General features: G+C 36.0%; 1 protein-coding gene across 4 annotated transcripts in view; it reads right to left on the bottom strand.

Moving 5' to 3' along the window:
• Window positions 1-24,960, bottom strand: part of LOC131524152 (voltage-dependent calcium channel subunit alpha-2/delta-1) — a 139,044-nt gene that overhangs the window by 10,562 nt on the left and 103,522 nt on the right. For all 4 annotated transcript variants that reach the window (XM_058750945.1, XM_058750946.1, XM_058750944.1 and 1 more), the window contains 17 exons: window positions 20,214-20,285; window positions 19,509-19,580; window positions 19,368-19,429; window positions 19,191-19,267; window positions 11,611-11,671; window positions 11,244-11,341; window positions 9,128-9,209; window positions 8,499-8,561; window positions 5,301-5,404; window positions 4,677-4,763; window positions 3,509-3,576; window positions 3,293-3,331; window positions 3,120-3,191; window positions 2,875-3,027; window positions 1,670-1,722; window positions 1,531-1,586; window positions 1,132-1,258 (listed from right to left, as the gene is read on the bottom strand). In XM_058750945.1, the coding sequence (XP_058606928.1) occupies window positions 1,132-1,258; window positions 1,531-1,586; window positions 1,670-1,722; window positions 2,875-3,027; window positions 3,120-3,191; window positions 3,293-3,331; window positions 3,509-3,576; window positions 4,677-4,763; window positions 5,301-5,404; window positions 8,499-8,561; window positions 9,128-9,209; window positions 11,244-11,341; window positions 11,611-11,671; window positions 19,191-19,267; window positions 19,368-19,429; window positions 19,509-19,580; window positions 20,214-20,285 (1,346 nt within the window). The remainder of the gene's footprint in view (window positions 1-1,131; window positions 1,259-1,530; window positions 1,587-1,669; window positions 1,723-2,874; window positions 3,028-3,119; window positions 3,192-3,292; window positions 3,332-3,508; window positions 3,577-4,676; window positions 4,764-5,300; window positions 5,405-8,498; window positions 8,562-9,127; window positions 9,210-11,243; window positions 11,342-11,610; window positions 11,672-19,190; window positions 19,268-19,367; window positions 19,430-19,508; window positions 19,581-20,213; window positions 20,286-24,960) is intronic.

Raw genomic sequence — 24,960 nt, 5'->3', positions numbered from 1 at the left:
TAATATAAATTTTTGCAATATTATTGTGCCCCAGTATACAACAATGAAAACATTACATTTGCAACTGGACATATTTGCATTTATTTCACAGTTTACATTTTCTTTTTTGATTAAAACATTTAAATACACATATATATTATTCTAATTGTCAACTTAACACTTATTTTCATTCTTTAAAAATAAATAATGAAACATTAACATTGAATTATTGAATTTATTGGCAGTTCATCAGTCAGCTGAGATTGTTTATTTGTTGCCTAAGGACTTAATTCGGTATCAATACCATGGGACCAGAGGATGGTACTGTAATGAAGCCAAAATTTCAGTATTGATTCAACCCTAGTGTCTCTGTAGGCAGTAGACAGCAAGGCAGCTCACTAGGTTTCAAAACAGAGGCATTATATAACCTTCGAGGGGAGTGAGTTGTCCAAAAAGCTCTATATCTGTAGGGCTGAAAGAAGATAAGCAGACCTTAGATAACCAATGCAAAAGTCTAAAGAAATATGAAGTCTAATTTTCCGTAGTCTCCTTGATGTTCTGTTTAAGCCATCCTTTCGCTGGCAATTCCTGCAGTCCTCTCATCAGTGTACATGTGTTCCTTTAGCCTGAGCTGGTGTTGATGTCTCTGCGAGCGAGATTGAATTACATACGCTGAAGCTCAGGTCTCGAGCTCCTGAGATCTCACAAATGGATTTCTCTTTATGGCTCTTGTTAAACTTTACATGTCTAAAGTAGTTAACATGGAAGAAAAACTATCGTACGCAGAGTCACACGTGGGGCTCGTAAAAAAGGCGTAGAGTTTCTGTCAGGCCGAGCACCCCCACCCACCCCAACACGTTTCGCTTTAGCGGTGTTACATTAAACAGCACGGCCGGCGGGATTTACGGCCGGCTGGACGTCGGACGGATCCGGGGAACGAGGGAGCGGGCAGAGGGGACGGAAAGAAAACGAGAAGGAAAGCTGAGCTGCTCGATCCTTGGAGAGATGACTTACCGGGATGAGCAATTATCCAGGAAGAGACAGAAAGACAGCGCTGACATCATCTGCACATGCTCACACGCACTCCCACACACACGGACGGAGGGAATGCGGATGGATTTATGCGCACACAAACAGAAAAACAGTCCTCACCTGGAGCAGTTTCCACAGTCCATAGCTCCAGAGAAAGATTTGTTCTCATTCTCAAAGAAATACTGAGTCTGTTCGGTGATACAGCTCTCTTTGGAGAATGCATCCGAGAGGTCATCCTCCGAGTATGCTGCAAACACACACACACACACCAGCAACATGCTGTGTATATCAAAACACACGCAGATCAACAGCCTACATACCAAGCAATGCATTTTTGCTGCTTCTTCAATTGATGCAGATTACTACAGCAGTTCATGAACATTTTGACAACAGCATTGCACGAAATCAATTAAAATTTTTACTTTTAAAATGTAAATTTCACTTAATGTTTAAGCTACATAAACAATTCTGTCCATGTAATATATATATATATAATTACATATATTTCGGTTAAATTACCTGTTCCCACTATATTTGGTAGAGTCAGACTGAGAAGTAGCTGCTGCAAAACTGACCTAAAAAGAAAAAAAAAATAATGAAAACATCCACCTCACCTTCATCTGCCTATTTCTCAGTGAGTGTCATCTATTTTTCTTACCAGACAGCAGTGGAGGCCCACCAGCCTACAGTCAGCATATCTGCAATCGTTGGCTGTCAAAAACAAACACACACAATTTGGAACAACTGTGCCAGGAACTTTTTTCCCCCAGACTTGTTGCTGTCTGTGTTTCCACTGCGGTCTAAAGTAGCGAGAAGATTAGACAAATTGTCTGGTGATGTAGGTCTGCGCGCGTTTCTCAATACAAAGTATGCAAATTTCAGACTTGCATTCTCGATAGGTTGGACTTCATGAGTTTGACTCGGGAGAGTGAACTCCCGCGGACGGGACGACGCAAGTTCGGTAATTCTGCAAACAGCAGCATACTTGATAACGTCAGTCAGCTCACCTTGGCTACTGCAATTTTCCTCACTGTATTTACAATAAGATGAAATATGATATCAAACACCACTGCCTCTTTTCGGTTTCATTGAAACATATTAATAGCCACAGAAATGTAGTTCAGGGAAACGAAATATTAAATCAAAGAGTTTTGCCTCTTTTAATTTTAACTTATTAATAGATAAATAGAATAATAGAATAAAGACCAAAGATTACCTATTAGATTTACCGAAAACAAATGACATCTTATGTTTAACCACTACAGAGACATCAGAGCCAGTGGCAAATGTCAGAAGGACTAGCTGAGGTGAGACTGCTCTCGTCGGGATACATGAGCACTGAGTGCCCGCTGAGTGCCTTTTGGAGCTCACGTCTCCAAAATCGGTGAAGTACATTTCAAATAGGCGCTGTTTTTATAAATAAACCGCAGATTTGAGTTTTAAACACCTACATTCTCGCCTGAAATACTTTTAAAACTATATTTCATGACGCAATAACAGTAATGTTTTAAAAAATATGCGAATATGGTGGTTGAAATACAATTCTGCGTGAACTCAACCAATCGGCATGCTCAGCGCCCAAGTCCCGCCCGCGAAAGTTCTGGACCTTTGAAACAGTACTACCTCGTGAGCAGGGACTTTCTGAGGGGCAAATTTTAACCCGGAACTTTATTTAGATACTGGTTCCTGTGGTGGAAACACAAAGTCCCTAGTTCCTGGGGAAAGTTCCTGCGGTGGAAACGGGGCTAAAGATGTCACAATCTAGACACACAATCAAAAATTGGGACTTTGTTTCCACATTACATTAGTCCACCAGAAACCCCTAGTACATTAATGGTTTTTAAAGTTGACATGATACTTTACCACATATGCAGAGCGGGGTCCGGCAGCAGCTTTAGTTTCTCTCTCCGGGTCGCAGACGGATTGGTAGTCGTAGGTTTTATTAAAAGAGAACAGCGAGGTGTTGACCAAAGTGATCATCAGAACAGGGTCCACTTCACCAAAGAACTGACCTATCTGAAACAGAGTAAATATATGAAAACAGCTAAATATGAAGCACACAATATTGCTGAACCTAGCATTAAAATGGCATTGTAAATATATTCTACCTGTGTGATATATTCATCCTGATTGGACATGAGCAGAAATCCGCCATCATCCAGAATCACACAGTCCACTTGCTGAGGAGCAAAACCAGCCATTCATCAGAAACCGAGAGTGAAAGCAGCTTTAGATAAGTGGTTACAGAGGTCAGAGCAGCATGAAGCAGTCAGCGCCCTACCTTATCATTTCTGAGGCACCCGCAGATCTCATCCTTGCACTGCGGAGAGAGGAGAGAGCTGAGAATTCATGAAACAAGTCTTTTACAACATTTATTAGAGCGAGTCAATTCATCTCCGCTCTCAGACGGCAATATCGGCCCATCTTGAGAGGCTGCGTTTGTGACTAAACAGCTTCCACATGTGCCGATAAGGAAACGGGGGTCATTTCTGCTTACATTTTTCTTGGTGGTAGCATTTATGAAGCTGTTCATCCAGGCCGACACGTTGAGTTTGACTCCCACCACTGTATGATAACATAAAACACACACTGTCATCGGTGTTGAAATCTTACTCACGCGAGGTCACCAAATATAATGATAAAAGATTCAGATGATGAGATGAAGCAATGTCAGGGTCAGACAAAGCTCTGAAATTAATGTAGAGAATGACCAAACCATTAGTCATAACCTTTGTTAGTCCATCAGTGATGAATCATAAAAACAAAATTATTTACGCAAGAACTGTCCAATTTCGTTAAAACCAAATACCAGTGACATTACTGGGTTGTTTTCTTTTAAAAATAAACCTTTTTATTTAACCACAGAGAAATGACTTTACTACTGCTTGGAAATCCTCGATAATTCTCTCTATATAGGTCTATTAAAACAAAACAGTTACATTTATTATATCGACCAAATATTTAATAGAAATCATTTTCACTACTATTCAAAAGTTCAGGGGATGTGATTTTTTTAAATGTTCACCAAGGCTGCATTTATTTGGTCAAAATCACAGTAAAAACTTTTATTTTATTATTATTACAATTTTAAATGCTTGTTTTATACTAGAATATATTATACACATTTTTCCAGTGAATTTTTAGCAGCCATTACTCCAGTCTTCAGTGTCACATGATCTTTCAGAAATCATCATTATCAGTGTTGAAAACTGTGATTTGTGGAAACTGATACTTTCTTTGGATTATTTGATGAATAGAAGTTTCAAAAGTACATTTATTTGAAATTCTAAAATCTTTCCTGTCACATTTTAGTTAAGTATTAATAATACAGCACAATAACAAATTGATTTTACTGGAAATAAAATAAAATAAATAAAATAAAATACACCCTATAAAGTCAGTTAGACTGCATTTATGGATCTAAGGTTCAAGCAGCACTATGTTACTGGTTATTTCATTTTATTAATTAAAGAAAAGAAACAGCTGAATCATAAACAGTTTTTTGAATTATTTAATGAATAGAGAAGTACAATATTTTATAACATTATAAAATGTCTTAATTTAATGCATCCTTGGTCATTAAAAGTATTAATATTAATAATAAAAAGATCATACTGACCCTAAACTTTTGAATGATAAAGTAGCTGTATTTTTTAAGAGCTCACCAGCAGGTTTGAGTTTTGCTCCATTAATGTCTAAGTCCACTGCTTTACTGACAAGGATACCGGACTCATAACCAGACTCTCTGCTCTCTGTTTCAAAGGAAAAGACAACACAAATTCAGAACAATAAAATGCATTTAAGGTCAGACTGGCCCTCTTTGCTCTATTTCATTTAACTAATCCAAACAGGCATGGTTTTAGTATCCTAATTCTGTTAATGCAATTCTTCTGGTAACACCTGCCAAGGTAGACATGTTACATCTGATAACGAAATGTTTGAGAGATCTATAAGGGTTTCAGTCTGCTTTCATCATTAACTTAAATGGTAAAACCTCCCATAAACACAAGGACCAGGCGTTCCCCAGGGGTTGAGTTTTGGCACATGGGTGCTTCTCGACCGTGTGTGCATTAGTCCTGCAGACCACACGTGTGTGAATGTGAGGTAGTCTCATTGAATGGTAATCCCCCAGTAATATAAGCTTATGCGACCTTGGCAGGAGATCTGTAGGTGCGCATTTCAAGTAGATCAACAGCTGTCTTAGTAAAGCAGTGTGCCAAAGAGAGCACACGTCGATCCAAATGTTAGAGAGGGGATGTGTACTGAAAGAATAAGAGTGTGCTTCTTACTGTTGACGTATGGGGCGGTGAAGATGTATATGTCATTGTCCAGACTCCTTTTGTAAAAACTTGAGTCATAGGTCTCAGAGTTTTCACCCCATTCTTCCCCAGCACTGAGAAAGAGAGAGAAAAGCAAGAGAAAGAAAGAAATGAATAGGCATTTTAAACAAAATGATGAATAACAGCAATATAAATAATGCAACAACTGAACTCAAGAATGCATAACCCAAAAATACTGCATAAATGCATACAGACAATTAAATGCCTTGTACTGGATTGGGTCCCACTTTATATTAGGTGGCATTAAATATTAAACATTTTTACTTGAATGTTTCTTCACTTTCCTACATATAAAATAAAAAGAAAGAAATTCAGTTTAATTATAGCTGTGTACATTAAATTGCTGAGGCTCACATCTATGAATAAAATAAAATAAAGTAAAATAAAAATTAATAAATTAATTTAAAGTGTTCATTTAAAATCTCAGAGTGGGGACATAAAACTCCAAGATAAGTATTAATACAGCTCATCAAGAAATTGTTTTACTGGAAAGTACGATGGCGTTTTAGTGCCTCGTTAAAAAAAAAATAATCTAAAATTTACGATATTAAAGTCGTAATATTTTGAGATTAAAGTCGAAATATTTTGAGAATAAAGTCGAAATTACGAGAATAAAGTCGAAATACTAGGAGAATAAAGTCGAAATATTACGAGAATAAAGTCTAAATATTACGAGAATAAAGGTGAAATGTTTTAAGAATAAAGTCGAAATGTTTCGAGAATAAAGATTATAGTTATAATATTTTGAGATAGGCTATATCTTTTTGCGCATGCAAATGGACCGGATTGGGAGCACTGGGAGATATTCCAAATCTCAGTTTTCAAAATCTGTCAGTTTTATAGCGAAATACAAACAATATGTAGGCTATATTGCAATAATGTGTTTGTCAAGCGGCATGTGAGTCAATCATCTTTCCGATTACAATAACAAACGACGAGACATTACTTTTTATTATAAATTGGGCTAAACTGTTTTTTTTTTTTCATGCCTTATGATGTTCCTTCACTTTATATCTTGCTATAAACTTGAAATAAAGAGCAAAAACACATTTATAATTTGTATTTCGTTATAAAACTGACAGAATTTGAAAGCTGAGCTGTGTGTAAAAGCAACAAAGCACAAAATTGTTGCGATTACTGGTTGACTGGTGCGCTACAAATAATGAATGGAAGACGTTAAATATTATGTCCTCATTTACATTATACCATGAATAAAACAGTTTGTGAATAGTCACTTAACGTTTACAGGAGAAAAGACAACAATATAACGTATGTTAACAAATTTGAGTCCACTTCAACCTTTAGAACATTTTATTGCTGTTTAATTAAACAGGCTATGTGAGGAATGAAAGTTTGGACGCCACAGTAATTTAATGAATTGATTCACATAAATAAAGCGATCTGTCACGCCACATTAAAGAGCTTGAAAATCACATTATTTTAAGACACATAATTTGTGTTTCGCTATAAAACTGATTTGAAAGCTGAGACTTTGTTTTATATTAAAAGCGCAAAGCTATTGCTATTGGGTGGCTGGCACACTACAAATAACGAATGCAATGGAAGACATGAAATATTATTTCCAAGCATACTGCCCACGCGAGTATGACATGGTATGATTTCTGCTAATAATCCCACATATATTTGTAGTGTATTAAAAAAGAGTTAATAAGAGAGCTACAGCGTCCCCCAAAGGAATGTCGATTGAGTGTGTGAGCTGATGTTACAATAAACAGTTGTTCCTGTTCAGCCTGTTAATGAATATCATATTCTTGATATTAAGCTGTTTCCGCGAGTCCTCAGAATTGACATCCCAGTAAGACGATGCGGCCGCTCGGAAGCAACAATATTCAAATCAATACCGGTGGCCCGGCAACTTCTCCCGGTGCTCTCAATGCGGGCAATTTGCATGCGCGATATAGGCTATACTCTCAAAATATTATAACTTTAATTTCTACAATTTAAATGATCGAAACATTTCGACTTTATTCTCGTAATATTTCAACTTTATTCTCGTAAACATTTCGACTTTATTCTCGTAATATTTCGACTTTATTCTCTAAACATTTCGACTTTATTCTCATAATATTTCGACTTTATTCTCGTAGTATTTCGACTTTATTCTCGAAACATTTCGACTTTATTCTCGTAATATTTCGACTTTATTCTCGTAATATTTCGACTTTATTCTCGTAGTTTCGACTTTATTCTCGAAATATTACGACTTTATTCTCGAAATATTACGACTTTAATCTCGTAATCTTAGATTTTTTTTTTTTTTTAACGAGGCACTAAAACGCCGTCGTAGGAAAGAAATATTGAATTGAAAATTAAATAAAATTAAATAAAATACACCCTACAAAGTCAGTTAGACTGCATTTATGGATCTAAGGTTCAAGCAGCTATATGTTACTGGTTATTTCTTTTCATTGATTAATGAAAATAAATAGTTGAATGATAAACGGTTTTCTGACACCAACGAAAAAAGCAAAATATATGATTGTGGGGGAAAAATATTACTTCTAAAGTTAGTTGGCAATGAGACACAAATATCTATGATAAGTAATAATAATACAACATGTCAAACATTTGAGGAAGAGGAGAATCTTTAAGTGAGAAGTGGAAAATCTCAGCCATGTCAATCAAACCTTATTTCCCCCAGTGAAACAAAAAAGATGATTAGCAGTATGTAGATGCTGCTCAATGCCAGAAAACACAAATGGATTGTGGTTGGTGCAGTGAAGCTCAAAGAAAACAGGTATTTTGTTTTTGGAACTGAGGTGAGTAAATATGAACTGCCAATAAGTGCACCACTGTAGCTTCTTAAACACCATCCTGCTGGTTTATACCACCAGAGTAAGTTTATGAACTCAACCACTCGCTGTTATAGATTTAAGCTAATAAAAACAGGAGAAAGAAAGCGAGAGCTGCACATGGCTCCCATAAGAAATCTCAAAAGAGTCACTCTGTACCAGAAACATCCTCTGAAACATCCTCTCTCACTCTTTCTTTCAGTCTCAACCGCAGACCCCTGCGGGGCTTGCCGACAGAGGAAAGATTGTAAAGAATTTAGCATCTCTCACACACACATGCACACATGGGGATGGAGAAGTGCACATATTTCACACAACTGTGAATGGAACTTACCTTTTAGGATACACACGTGTAATGCCTCCATCTGTAGCCACAAACCGGGCCAAAACGCCATCTCTAATGAAATAAAAAAAGACGTCAGTGTGTTTAGCATGCAGTTTCGAATTTTCCCAAAGACCACAAACAGAAACCAAGCAACTCGGTCTAGCTTTACACCTGTGAGTGTTTTGTTTAGGTATTCTAGCTTTTGCACTTTAAATTCGATTACTTCAGGAACGTTCAGAGTAACTAATAACACATTCAGCCTCCAAATAAAAAAAAATAAAACATAATGGAATATGTGGGTCATTCCTCAATGTACAAATTTAATTGAAACACCATTTGTTTAATTGAAAACACAATTTTGAATGGTGTCACATACATTAAGTACGGTGTTTTTGGACTCCCACATGGTTGGGTTCTTTAATCCTGGTTATAATTGCTAGGCTCTCGAGTTTGCTTTTGACAATAAGACAGTAGTCTTATTCATGTCAGGACTCTAAATAGAGCTTTGTGTTCAGCAGTCATACGAAGGCGTCTCTCTGGTCTGCAGAGATCTTTGTATTTGAAAACTCGAGACATTTCACACAGACGTAGATGAGTGTTTTATCTTGTTCCATGTGTGTGTTTTGCTCTAAACTTACACATTCTGATCCTTCCAGTCATTGACAAGGTCTGCTGTGAGACCGGCGTCCAGCAGCAACCGGTTTACAAGAGTGAGATTACCTGAACAATAAAGACAAAGAGAAAGGAAAGTCTTTATAGTTGATAGTTTTGGATTATGTCATGGAAAACAGGATTTTCCCATGTTCAAACTCCACTCCCTGTCGACCCAGAATGTGGAAACTAACTGCAGAAATCTTCATGGTTGTGACAATCATTTACACAAAACTGTTGAAATGAAACAAATGAAACTAGAAAATTTAAAACAGAAATTGTTTGTCAGTCTGGTGTAATATATATATATATATATATATATATATATATACACATATTGGTTTGCTGCTAATCATAACTCTACATACATATATACACATATACATACACAAACCTTCCTTCTCAGGAGAAAAATAATGCCTATTAAGCAAGGATCTTTGGGTGTGTTCGTGCATGAGCGCTGTAGTGATAGCATCTCTTTACTGAAAAGAGTGAGTCATGATGGGTAAGAACATTAGGATGACAGCGCTGGAGTCATTATAGAGCAGACTAATCAATTACAGTGTGATTAAATAGAGCGCTGGCAGGGGTCACCTTCACAGACGGCAGGACCGCCACACACTGACATCATTTGAGCGGGAATCAACCTGACTCAGCCACTAAAAGAGAGTAATCCGAGGCCTCTCACCTCTGATATCGCTACATCATGTTTTCAAAAATAACCACAGTGGTTTGTGTTTGCAAAAGGTGGTGTTACACAAGGGGCTGAAAAAGTATTTGAAACTTTGATGTCCAGTTGGTTTGATTACAGCAGGTTTAATATCACTGCAAAAATGACTCACATAAAACACTTGAACATTTAACTATAAACAAAAAAGAGTTCACTGAGGGTGCTTCTATGTTCATTTGAATTTAACTGTTTTAAATGTACTGTTTTACTGCATTCTGTGCTGCACACTGTATATATATATATATATATATATGTATATATAAGGGGTGTAACGGTTCACAAAATTCACCATTCGGTTCAATACGATACAGTGGTGTCATGGTTCGGTACGTTTTCTATACAGCAAAAAGAATGAATTGCCAGAGAAATTTTCTTGATTTTTACAAATTTTTTATTTATTAAAACTAATTTTTTACTTTAAACAATGATGGAGCTATACTTGACCCATCTTCTGGGGTGTCTTCTTAGCAGCATATAAAACAAAAACAACTCCGGTTTGAAGTATTCCAACTGATGTAGCCTATTGTCATGTAGCAGATTAATCTTTTCCATTAAGTTTAAATCGATTTGTACCTTTTATGGGCATTTTTTTTACCTTTATAAAGCCATTTCTTTTCTAAAAGTGTGCATCACCTTTTTAGTCAATTTTTTACACTTAATCAGTCAATAAGACATTTGGGCTGTTACCAAGCAAATGGAGTCAGTATTGACAAAATTCATCTTTGCAATGCAGAGGAAACATAGAAGTTGCATCTGAATGGCATTTAGATGCTTTTACACACTGTTTAATGCAGCTCAGAGGGACATGTAATGCTTTAACCTGCCATTACAAATGCATAAATAATGTTTTGATATTTTAAACATAAAATGTTGGCAAATGTTTGAAATTAATTAAAAAAATTAAAAGATACTTTAAATGTGAAATTAGCAGGTGCCAGCAGGTGGCAGCAAGTCACTGTTAAGAAAGTGAGTCATTGCGATTGAACCGAATCATTTAACAGTTGATTCATTCAGGAACGAAACACCGTCATGTTGCTCAGAGACGCAAAACAGTGCTGTGGCTGTGTTTGGATTTATTTTTGTTGGCGAAATTTAGCAAAAACAGCCAATATGCTGTCTAAAACTTAAGTCTATTAATTAACTTCTTGTTTATTGAACTGTTGTAATAATCATTTGTGATCATGCTGATTTTTAGAGAGAAAAAACGGCACTCTTCTGTAATATTGATTAATTATATGAAATTATGTAAATATATACATTTTCTGCATCCATATTTTGAATTTTGTGATCATTCTAAATGCATTTTAATAGACTGAATCATGCAGTGGTTTTGTGGTCCTGGGTCACATATATGTGTTCAGGTTTGCACTCACATAGAGGATCATTTGGAGTTTTCCTGTCAATATACTCATTGAAGTCCATCAGAAACTGGGTGTTGTTGGATGAGACTTTGATGTCCTTGCAGTATTCCCTGAAAAACATTATTAGTGTTTAATCACAGAAAAACACACAATCAGTTTGATGACCAGTGAGGCCTGCGTATTCAAGTAGTGTGACGTTTTCATTTCTGCTGCCGTGTCTGTGGGATCCATTGTTAAGGGGAGTGAAGTATGGGTCTGAAGGTGTGAATTTATAGGCCTTCAAAGACCAATGGAGTCTAGATACAGTCCACATAAACCTGTCATGACTAAACCCTGTGGGAGGTCTGCGGTTTCTGGTCTGTGTGTGTGTGTGTGTTACCTGGGTGCAATAAAGGTGTACCCATATTCCTCAAATTTCTCCTGCTGCATGGTTTCAAAGGCTACAGACAGAGAGAGAGAGAGATTTAAATGTGTTTAGACAGCATATTGAAAACATTTAAAACTATATATCTGTCAATATTTAGCCATTCTGAGATTAGACTGGTACAGATGGTAACTATCCAAGTGAAATAATAGTAAATATGGTATAACAAAATGTTATTTCATTGTAGATATACATCTCAACCGCTTAAATTCAAATGTACTAGTCTTTCTCTGCTGTAAAAACATGCCTAAAACCAGCTTAAACTGGTTTAAGATGGTTTTGCAGCCTTGTCAAGCTGGTCTTCAGCTGGTTTAACTGGTATCCACAGCCCAAAACTCTCTAAAACCAGTCAAAAGACCAGCATGGGAGACCAACAAAGACAGTCAAGCCATTTTAGGATGGTTTAAAATGTTTGTTTTGTTTTTTTTTTCCAAAAGGGGATATCACACCAGCATTGTAGCAAACCATGCCAATCTTTAGTTATTGGTATTAGAATTGGCCATTGAAAAACCCAACACGTTTTACAAAAGAAACTGGCATGTTAAATCAATTGTAGTAGTCTTTCCCTGCTGAAAAAAACAAAACAAAACATGCACAAAACCAGCTTAAACTGGTTTAAGATCATCTTGCAGCCTTGCTAAACAGATCTAGCTAGTCTTCAGCTGGTCTAGCTGTTATCCACAGCCCAAAAACCCACTAAAACCAGTCAATAGACCAGAATGGGAGAGCCATAAAACCATTTTAGGCTGGTTTAAGATGATTTTTGTCAACAGGGATATAACATATATCAGTTATTGGTATCAACATTGGCCATTGAAAAACCCATTTCAGCTGATTTGAGCGAAGTTGTTTAACAGGAGAAGTTGGCATGTAAACAAACAAAAGCAGTAATTAACAGCATGCAGAACGAATGTTTATAGATTCTAAAAAAAAAAATGTATGTGATATGAAATGCACTCGTGAGAAGTGACAGATTATTTAAAAAAAACACACACACACAAAGATGTGACATGAACGCTCTGGAAAAAAAAGGACAAAAATAGATGCATGCAAATGACACCGAAAATAAATGATACAACAACTGAAGAATGAAATAAAACACGAAGATCTGAGAAGAGAAGGGTGCAGTACTTGCCCTTGTTCCCTGTGGTGAAAATCCAACCAATCAGAAGACAAAGAGAAAGACAAAGTTACCACAGTCCATCACAGTCCCGAAAGACATCCAAAATTGTAAACCGGATACTCTGAAAACAGCATTTCATATAAAACATGCACATGGAGACGATGGCGGTTTCAGATTAAGCAAAAGTCTGGACACACAACAAAGACGTGAGTTTGAGATTACAGACGTGAAGAAATGGATGCAGACAGTCCTTTCCATTCAACACAGAGAGTTACGAGAGGAGTGAGCGGAGAGTTTGGCAGGCATGGTAAAATAATTCTGACGCTTGATGAAAACATCAAATGACATGATGGTTGAACAAATTGGCATGTGGTATTCACGATCAGCAAAAAACAAGGTCAGCCAGTGTTTGGTGAAGTCACATCAAACTCTTTTTGTACATCAAAGGTGCACACGCAATCAGCCATTGATGTGAGCCAGTAGATCAAAACAGAACCAGACCATCTCAGAATACGGGAGAAGTTGCTTTGTCTGGAAACTTCTGGACTGCACTTTCACCAAGCCAAACAAAGGATTAACCCTCATTTTTATGTTAGAACAATGAAAATCAACTGTGATTGTAATAAAAATCAATATAAACAAAAGAGATAGACAAAACAACTCAAAACAGTTGGTCTTAATATATAGTTGAGAACTGATGGCTTGCTGTGCGTACACAACATTGTGTTCTTGGCTGAGGCAATTGCTTGCAAAATCTAATAAAAGATGAATCACTAGAGAACCAAAAGGAATAAAGTAGTACTAGATCCAATTTACATATTTTTACTAAAGCCATGAGATGCCATGCGTTACTGAATTTACTGGGTTAAGGTGTACATTTATTGGCTAATTTAAACCAGCTTTGAATTTAGAGCCAGAAATATTCATGTTTTATTTTTTTCAGAGTTCATCAAATCTGGCCCTGGAGGTCCATTGTCCTGGAGAGTTTAAAGTCAATCCTAATCAAACACACCAGAGCAAGCAAATCAAGTTCTTCAGCATTACAAGAGAGTTGTTATAGGCAGGTGATGTTGATCAGGACTGGAGCTAAACTCTAAACAGGGCCAGATTTAAAGAACTTTGTTTTATAGTTTTAAGTGATGCCCTTGAAGGCTATGCTTAGGAGTTTTAAACTTTAGTATTCAACTTTGGTGGTATTATGATTCTTTTTTTTTTACCATATTACTAAGTGATCTGACTAAAGATCTTCACATGGCAGATGACAAAAGGCCAAAACAATTTCACTGACTGAAAGAGGGACCACAGCCATATCTAGAGACCAGAATATCTTGGCGGTGGGCAATCTTGACTTGGGCTAATAGCAACCACCCAGAATACTATAAAATACTATACTATACTATAAAACTAGCAATGCCTTAACACTCACCTACAATACCTTTGCAACTGCATGAATTTGTATTTAAAACCACTGCATAAAATTGCAACATGGTTACAAGATTCGCATAGACAAGCTTCACTCAAAACTTCTTAAAAATGCAAAAATCTATTTTAAAATGTGTTTTAAATAAGGAACATAGTTCAATTAAATACAGAAGTCCTAAACTTGGAAGCCGTTGCACAGAATCTGTGGAAGCTGTTAGGATTGTTACTTTGTTTCATTGTCGAGTCATCATCAGTATTGTTATTGTTAACTAAAACTGGTAACACTTTACAATAAGGTTCAATAGTTAACATTAGTTAACAACATTAGTTAACATGAACTAAGAATGAACAATACTTCTACAGCATTTCTTAATCTCAGTTAATGTTAATTTCAGCATTTACTAATACATTATTAAAATCACAAGTTGTGTTTGTTAACATTAGTTAATGCACTGTGAGCTAACATGAACTAACAATGAACAACTCTATTTTTATTAACTAACGTTAACAAAGATGAATAAATAGTGTAATAAATGTATTGATCATTGTTTGTTCATGTTAGTTAATACATTAACTAATGTTAACAAATGACACCTTATTGTAAAGTGTTACCCTAAAACTATTAAAAATTATTTCCATTAATTGAAATCAAGCTGGAACGGAATAAAATTAAAAAAAAGAAAGAAAAAGAAAGAAAGAAAGAAAGAAAGAAACATTTTAAGTTGCAATTATTCATTATTAAAATGAAAACTGAAAATATATTAAAAAATTCAAAATATTAATAAATTCTGTAACAGAATATAAATAATACTAAAATAACAGTGGATCTGACTAGCAGCAGGAAGGGGGATTGCAAATACAATCAAGCATAAGGGGGACCTTGTCATCTGCGTCTATACACAGTCCCTCATTAGCTCTGCTCTCGTTATTGCCATTAGCAGAGCTTCTGATCAGAAAAACCATGACACAGCCATCACCAGCTGACAAAAGACAGGGAGGCCGACGTGATAAGGTCTGTGTGTCTGTGCATGTCAAAACAGGGTGGAATTAGACCTTTGTTTGTGTGAAAATAGGTGTTTGAAGCTTCTGTCAAATGTGTCAATGAGTTAATGGCTACACATCTGCTCTGAATTTGCCGTCAATATAATTAGCACCATGTCGGATTCTTTTCTTCTCAAACTAATGCTCACCGCATCTTTGATCTCCAACAGAAACTTTTCACTGCAACAAATTATTTTTTACTTTCTCAATATTTTTGTCTTGTTTTCCAGTGCAAACATCAAAACATTCTTAAATGAACATACATTTACTTGAGAAGATATCAAATCTTGTTTTCTGAAAAATGCAGTGATGTTTTGCTTAAAACAAGAAAACAAATCTTCTTTTTTTCTTGTTTTAAGCATAAACATTTTAGAGAAAACAAGACAGTATCTTTTGTCATGTAGCTCTAAGTAAACGTATCATGATCTAAGCTAAACAAAACAAAAATACTGAGGGCCGTTCACCCTCAAAACGATAACTCTAAAGATAACTATGACAATAACTATATTAGCGTCTACACCAACAGATGATAATGTTATTATAAGCACACACTGCTGTTATGTAGTCTGTCACTTTAAATGCTTGCACTCTTTAAAGCAGGATGGATTCTGATTGGCTGTCAATGTTTTTATCAGTCATCCGATGGAAAAAAAAAAATGTTGTGAAAGTGTTATCGTTACAGTTATGGTGTTAACTCCGCTATTCTACATTTAAAACTATATCTTTCGTTATCGTTATAGTTATCATCCTTGGTGTGAATGGGCGTTTACACCATCATTTTATTGCAGTACTGAGTACTTGGTGACACACACATGTGAGGCTAATCAAGCAGAAACATCCACAACTTCTAAGATCCAGTCAAGTTCAGAGTCTGCCAGGTCCAGGCACCCAAGTCCATCATCACAGTTTTCGGTTACGACCAGCCGTAAGGACACATCCCTTGAGAGAACTCTACGTTCACCTGTTCTTCTCATTATTTGCTCTACACGGCTCCCAAAAGCCACACTTCTCTAGTTCTGCCTTTCTGAAGTTTACATTCGGCTTTTGGCTTTGGTCATACAAGCCCTGTGGAGCTCCCAGAGTGCAAAGTCGGGCTCCTAAGGTATCCAGGAGCACTCTGAAGACCACCGCAAAACCTGACCCCTGCACCGCTGCCTCTTTCCCCTTTCTCAATAACCATATGGACCTGCCTCTTTACGAGCCCGTAAACCTATGCCAGGATCCTTTACGACAAGAAATGGAGAGAGAGGGAATAAGAGGAGGAAGAGAGAGAAACAGATACCACATCTCACACATATCTGCAGTAGCACACGCCAGGATACAGAAATATCAGTTTTAGCCCATTAACACACACCCAAACACGCTCGCACATAATAAATTAGACGGTCAATTATAACTGGCGTACAAAACATCAAATTCCTGTGACCGCTTGTGCGGCGAGAGTTTCCTCAAGTAGCTGATTGTTACTGCTTACAAGCCACAATATGACCTTCTGTGGCCCTTCCAGGCTTCAAAACCTGCTTTACTCATTGTTTCACAAGCTAAAATTTCCTTTGTTGGCTTTCTTGCTAGTAATGACTCAAGTTAAAGCTATGTGATCTTACAAAGCACTGTTATGCTAAAATAATTATCCTGATGAACAGTGAGAAGGGGGAAAGGATTCTGGCTCAGAGCTCTGCATTCTAGTATGATCCTTCTGCATGGTCTCTGTGCAGTGTTGCGAGAATAAAACTCATAGTTCATCTCACAAGCCTTTACGCTACGGGCCTGAATGATACAACACATAGTGTGGCTTGTTGTGGAGGTGTGCTATTACTTTTCAAAGCAATTAGGCTTATGATTATCTCAAACACACATTGAAAGTGTTTTCGGTGTTTGGTAATTGGTAATTGGAATAAAGCTGAATAAAAAATAAAAAAAATCCTTAAACAAAAATGGGAAATGCTTCTTTTGCCAACTGAAATAATTAATTCAAAGTAGTAAAATTACTAAAACTAAATTTGAAATAAAAATAAATTTAGAAAAAAAAAAAAAAAAATATATATATATATATATATATATATATATATATATATTTTTTTTAAATAAATTAAATAGTTAGACGGAAGTACAAAAACGAATAAAACGATGAAAGTACATAAAAATACAAAATAAATTAAAATGATCTGAAAATATTAGTGCTGTCAAGACGATTAATCGCGATTAATCAAATCCAAAGTAAACGTAATATATGTGTGTGTTCTGTGTATATTTATATGTATATATAAATATATACACATACATGTACATATTTAAGAAATGTATGTAATATATACAGTATCTCTATTTATATATAACAGAAATCATATATATATATATATATATATACATACATACACACACATACACACACACACACGTAAACATTTCTTAAATATATGTGTGTGTTTATATATACACATTTAAATATACACAGTACATACACACACATTATGTAAACAAACTTTTATTTTGAATGTGATTAATCGCAATTAATTTACTTGACAGCACTCAAAAATATAGAAATAAAAGTCCATTCAAAATATCAATAGGTACTATTAATAGTAAAAAAATAACACTGCTCAGAACACCTCTTCTGCAACCACATAGCAACACCCTAGCAATATGTGGTGTGATTGCATGGGCAATACATTTTTTTTTTAACATATCTGTGCATGCATGTTTAGACAAGCACCAAACACTGTTTACAGACCATGCGTAACAAAATATAGGCTACTCAAACGAACGGATGAGTTAAGCATAGAAAATGTAACTTAAAATCATGTATAAATAAATGCAAATAAATACAATATTTAATATTTATATATAAATTCAATAAAATGGCTAAAATCAGTAGAACAGACAGTGAGGGAACAGTAAAAGACAAAGAGATAGTACTTGCCCCATTGTGCTGTGCCATTTAAAGATGGAAAGGCAGAAAGGATAGTTAGGAAGAAAGACTTAGTCTTCTGCACGTGTGCATTTATGTAGAATAATTGTGTGTGTGCAGGCTTCTCTGGTAATGTATATCTTCTTCGGTTTAAGGAATAGTCACCATTCTGAGATTTTTAATGAAACACATTTTCTGATTCCGGAAAGAATCATTCTTTTGATCCGGTTCTTTTCAGGAACCGGTTTAAAAATCAGACTGATCTGGTTCTCGAATTCACCTCTCTGATTCGAATGCCTATAATGACTTTGGTCTGTTCATAAAGCTTCATATACTACAGGAGCCATTTACACTGCATATAATCATATAGTGATGTTTTAGGTACTATAAACATTCATTATATGAAAAGGAGCGACATAAAACATCTAGAAAAATAACGGCAATTTTCATTTCGGCATGTACTATTCCTTTAAAGAATGTTCTGGCTTAAGTACAAGTTAAGCTCTATCGACAGCATCTGTCAATTACCACGAAAATAGAAGTCTATGGGGAAACGAGATACGATTCAAAATCATTTTCGACTCAGTTTGCTAAATTGACAGCAAGCCACACGCCATCGACAGAGCTCAACCTGGAATATTCCTCCAAATGAGCAGAGCGTCTGTGTATGTGTGCAGATCTGGAGCTCAGCAGCACATGTCCAGAGGGGAGGGAGCGTTCGCAGTCTCTCTTCCCAGCCGGGGCCCCTGTGTGCTGGGGAGAATCAGATCAAACGCCTGGCTACACTGCTCAGGATGGGTGGAGACCAGCTGGACCTCAGTTTAATACAGAGAGCAGCCCTGACAATCGAGGTCACACACACACACAAACAGGCAGACCTCTCTCGCGAGCCAATGAGAAATATTTGCGAGCGGTCTCAGCTATTTCATAAAACAATAGCTTTGCATGCCGAAGGCTCTATCTGATCTTTAGTAAATGATAGTGTGTTTGCTCAATGTGGGGAGCTGGTTTGTGTGTTCTGGGTGAACAGACGGTACTCACACATGGCTTGTTTTATAGTGTCCCCCAGGTTTGCCTCGATGTAATGCAGACTGTATTCAGGCAAAACCAAGGCCAGGCTGCAGAACACCCACACACAGAGGAAAAAGACAACGTGTTTTATACATACAACTACTCAGGAGGGTTATGAAACACTTTGCACAGGTAAAGCCAACAAACCTGTAGTCTGTCCCGTTAACCGGCGCCCAGGTGTACGTCCTGATTCCTCGATCAATGTATCTCTGACATTGGAATAAAAGAAAAAAATATATATGAAAAAAATCAAAGGTGCAGAAGAAGAAATATATAAGATCTACACACCTCATCTTGAGATTTCACAAGCGTTTCTATTGTTTTCTCCCCAGGGTCTCTGTCAATCATCAGAGTCCGTATCTGAGAGAGCGAGAGAGATCAGAATAATCAGTGTTAACTATAGTAATGATGGCAACACCATGGTACTTTAACTTTTACACTGGTTCTACAGTGTTGAGGAAGTCACTCTAAAAAAGTAATTAATTACTCCAGTTAAACAATACAAGGATAGACATGAAGTGGCTCTTTTAATTATTTCAAATAAATCATATAAAATTGCATAAATTACTCTTGAACTAACCAAAGTATTTTTACAAGGAGAAAGTTACATTAAAAAGTACACGTCGCAAGGTTCAAATGATAATTACAATCAAATCACTTAATTACACTGCTCCTAATGTACATTTTTATCTGCAAACGCATTTCATTTTGTACAAAAAGAAAAAAGCTCTGTGACTTGTGTGGTCAGGCATTATGTCCACCACCATCATAAATCACTACTATCTAAGCTAACTATGCATCCCTTGAACAAAAGGGTGTTTTCAGCACGTTTTGTTACAGAAATGTAAGCATTTGTAAGTATTGAAACACCACACTGCACGTGTTTACACATGAAGTCAAAACCTCTCAGGTGTTTCATCAATATAGCAATAAAATAATACTGGTGAGATCATGCTATTTGTGTTAGTACTGTATGTGTGTGTTGTGGCATACCTGGACTTTAATATCATTTTCCAGCTCTGCATCCAGAAAATCCAGTGTAACAGGCTCCTGGAATTTGGGGTTCTAAAGAGGAACCAAATGATGTTAACATTTCACTGTCTATAGTTTACTTTCAGCTTTATATTGAGTGTTAATGTAACCCAGGTCTACAATACATCACAGTGAAAGTTTCTGTTGAGCTATAGAAATATACAGTGTTTAAAAAGTTCATTTATGTAGGCATAAATCTGATTAATATGTTCTTCTACACAGAGAAGGAAGAAAATAAATTAAACTCAGTCCTTTCATGGAAAAAAAAAAAAAACTGTATTTTATTTACATTTAATCTCCTTTGTGTCTCCTTTTCATAAACATTCACATGTTTTGAATAATATAGAAATGAAGAGAATGTGAGTACAGGATTGTGTTTCTGTGAACAGAATACTGTCAAAAGTCCATATTTCTGTATTTAACTATGCTAAGTTTTAACAAAGTAACTCAGCATTAAAATTTAACCAAACTAAATGTAAATGTACTATATTATAAAATATATAATAAAACCTTTTTTTCATTATTGTGAACCTATTTCTTTACATTTGGCTGTCAAATTATGATTCGTGTTTTTGAGTATGAACCATGTAGATATTATAATCTAGATTGCTTAACAAAACTTTGCTTCGCTCCATTTTATGAGGTAATATTTTCTGTCCAAGAAAGAATGCTTGCTCTTGGAAACGAATGATTTGGTTCATCTGTATGTATCACACGTCACATTGCTCATGTACACATTAACAACACTGACGCCTACATCAAATCTATTATGTGAGAAACGCTAGAAGGTGAAATGAGGCAATCAGAGTCTTACATGCAACATGTAGAGCAAGCATGAACACAGTCAGAGGAGAGGATGAGGAGGACAGAATCAGAAACAGAGACAATGAATAAATAACATGAGACAAAAGAAAGAAAGAAAGAAGAGGGACATATAAATGAGAACAAAATCAAAGGAAAAGCAGTGAATATGAAAGCAGGAGTGTAATGAGAGACAGATAACACTATGGAAGGATTTCGAAGTGTCGGGGTCACTCTCTGCTCTGCTACCGGCCCCCAGGGAACCCCCACAACGCCCAGATATGACTGACATGTGTCGGCTTCATGTGTCAATCTAACAGAGTGTGAGAGAGACTGATGAAACTATGTCTGGCACTTCTTATATAGGCTGTGAAAATATGTAAACTATTTCTTTTCTTTTCAACGTCAGACATAAATGTGTCATGTCACAGCTGATGTGGGCATCACTGTTTATGTTGATTGTGATCATAATAATAGCACACCACTGAGAGTCACGGTGACTAACCCCATTATCACTCTAATTACAGTGTTCAAGAGAGAGATACAGAACTCAAGGCAGAAAAAGGCCTCATTAAAAACGATCTCATGAACACTACCGAGCATACAGTGGCTCCGAGCCAAAAATACCCACTTGCTCTTTTCTTGCTGAGATAATAACACAAAATTGAAAAACTTAATGTCTTAATGTCCCCTAAAAGTATTTTCACATTTAAGGCATTAATATCATTACATTAGACTTTGAGAAAAGTAGTATCTATAAATAAATAAATTGAAAAACAAATACATTTTTTGGGTTGTTGTTTTAGAAAGGTCAAAACTTTTAAATAACTATGTTTACATAAATAAATACAATTTGAAAAACAAACAAATAAATAAATACAGGAATAAATAAATGAATACAGGTGCATCTCAATAAATTAGAATGTTGTGGAAAAGTTCATTTATTTCAGAAATTCAACTAAAATTGTGAAACTCGTGTATTAAATAAATTCAATGCACACAGACTGAAGTAGTTTAAGTCTTTGGTTCTTTTAATTGTGATGATTTGGGCTCACATTTAACATAAACCCACCAATTCACTATCTCAGACCAATAAAAAAAAAAAAAAAACATTTTTAGTGAATTGTTGGCCTCCTGGAAAGTATGTTCATTTACTGTATATGTACTCAATACTTGGTAGGGGCTCCTTTTGCTTTAATTACTGCCTCAATTCGGCGTGGCATGGAGATTATCAGTTTGTGGCACTGCTGAGGTGGTATGGAAGCCCAGGTTGCTTTGATAGCAGCCTTCAGCTCATCTGCATTGTTGGGTCTGGTGTCTCTCATCTTCCTCTTGACAATACCCCACAGATTCTCTATGGGTTTCAGGTCTGGCGAGTTTGCTGGCCAATCAAGCACAGTAACACCATGGTCACTGAACCAGCTTTTGGTACCTTTGGCAGTGTGGGCAGGTGCCAAGTCCTACTGGAAAATGAAATCAGCATCTCCATAAAGCTTGTCAGCAGAAGGAAGCATGAAGTGCTCTAAAATTTCCTGGTAGATGGCTGCGTTGACTGTGGACTTCAGAAAACACATTGGACCAACACCAGCAGATGACATGGCAGCCCAAATCATCATTGATTGCGGAAACTTCACACCGGACTTCAAGCAACATGGATTCTGTGCCTCTCCACTCTTCCTCCAGACTCTGGGACCTTGATTTCCAAATGAAATGCAAAATTTACTTTCATCTGAAAAGAGAACTTTGGACCACTGAGCAACAGTCCAGTTCTTTTTCTCCACAGCCCAGGTAAGACGCTCCTGACGTTGTCTCTGGTTCAGAAGTGGCTTGGTAGCCCTTTTCCTGAAGACATTCTAATTTATTGAGATGCACCTGTACATTTCTTAGAACCTATTTCACTTGTTGGGTTGTTGTTTTGGAGGTCAATACTTTTATATAGTTACAAATAGTTACAAACAAACAAATAAATAAATTGAAAAAGCAAACAAATAAAATTAATATCTTAGAACCTATTTCATTTGTTGGGTTGCTGTTTTGACTGGCTTGTGAAGATTCTTTGTAGAAAGAAAGAAAGAAAGAATTAAAATAAAAATGTCATTATTTAAATTATTATTATTATTATTATTATTATTATTTGGAAAGTTGTTTTAGTAGTGGTCAGTTCTCTTAAAGGGATTCACTAAGTGTCACAATGGTTTTATACAGTATATTCATTGCTTTATTTAAAACCTATAAAATTTATTTTTGTGAAATATTTTGCCTTTCTATTTTTTTTTTTTTTTAAGTATGCAAATACTTCCTGGGGCACTTCATTCAACAACAACAACAAAAAAAATTATTCTAAAACGCCATCTTTAGTTACCATCTTTAGCCAGTCCAAAGATCTTTCATGCAGAATATGTTGACCAAGAAGCAGTAATTTTTATAAACAGGAAAGGAAGATTTATACAAGTTTCTGCGTGTCCCGCCCCAAATCCCTCCCTCACCCTGAAACACACAGGCAATGCCAGTTTTATGAAACATGTGACATATGACACAAAAAAACCAGATACCCTATCATATTATCCCTTGAAAAGGATCTATGTGATACAAAACAAGCATTACATTACTAAAAATCCATATTCGAAAGGAAATCCTTTTTTATTCCAAGTCGACAGAAAAAATAAATTTTGCCAATTAGGAGCCAAAAAAAGCATCAGGATTTGTGAAACACGTCAGGCAGTCAATTCCCCCATAACGCCACTGTCGGACAGGCAATGTACCGTCTCAGCAAACATTTTCCCTTTCCCTTTTCTCCTTCTCATTTTTCACTCGTATGTTTTCACTTGGACAGTAAATCATCTTTTTGTTGTTCGCATTACAAATGGAGGTCAAGCGAGAACACAGATCTGCCGTATGAAGAAATCATTACCGAATCCTTCCAGATTACAAGCACATGACATGAATACCAACTGCTTGAGATACGCATTGGATGCGAGTGCTGAACGTGCTACAGTAGGCTGAACTCTCCTGTATATCTGGTAATAGTTGGAACAAATAAAAACCATTATCTTTCTGATCCACCAGACAGGAAATATCTCGATGAACTCTCACTCTGTAGACACAAACAAACATCAGATGGCATGCTAGCACTCCTGATAACCATTACACACACTTACTGAAGTCATATCCCCGCTGAAAACACCAGCATGACTGATCATAAGCATATGCTGTGTTTTGGATGCTGGTTCCCGACATGCTTTGTTGGAGTGCTGGCGTCCCCACTAGGCTGCTAAACTAGCTTAACTAGAGGGGTTGGACTACTACCGTTTAAAAGTTCGGGGTCAGTAAGATTATTCCAAAAAATAAATGAATACTTTTCATTCAACAAGGGTGCGTTAAATCGTCAAAAGTGACAGTAAAGACTTTATTACAACAAAAAATATTTCAAATAAACAACTAAAAAGTTAATTTGAACTTTTTGAGCTTGTTTCCACCACATTCTTTTTTTTTCTGGATGAAAAAAAAAACATAAAAATAAATAAATAAAATATTAATAATAATAATAATAATAATAAGGCTATTGCAACTTTTATTTCACAATTCTGAGTTGTGAGATGTAAATTGCAAGAAAAAAAATTCAGAATTGATAGATAAAATGCTGCAATTAGCTTTTTTTTGATGTGGAAAAAAAATTGTGAGATGTAAGGCAAGCTCAGAATTCAGAGAAATAAAGTCAGAATTGCAAGATTTAACTTTAGAAATGTGAGAAAAAGATTCAGAATTCTGTTTATGTCTCATAATTCTGACTTTTTTTCTTGCATTTCTGAGTTCTACATTCAAAATTGCAAGAAAAAAAGTCAGAATTGAGAGATAAAAAGTTTAAAAAAGATAAAAAGCAGAAAAAAAATAATTGCGATATGCAACC

This window comes from Onychostoma macrolepis, chromosome 18, assembly GCF_012432095.1.
Source record: "Onychostoma macrolepis isolate SWU-2019 chromosome 18, ASM1243209v1, whole genome shotgun sequence".
In the NCBI taxonomy this organism is placed as follows: Eukaryota; Metazoa; Chordata; class Actinopteri; order Cypriniformes; family Cyprinidae; genus Onychostoma; species Onychostoma macrolepis.
Note: the sequence above shows the minus strand (reverse complement) of the source record. Positions and strands in the feature narration are given on the sequence as shown.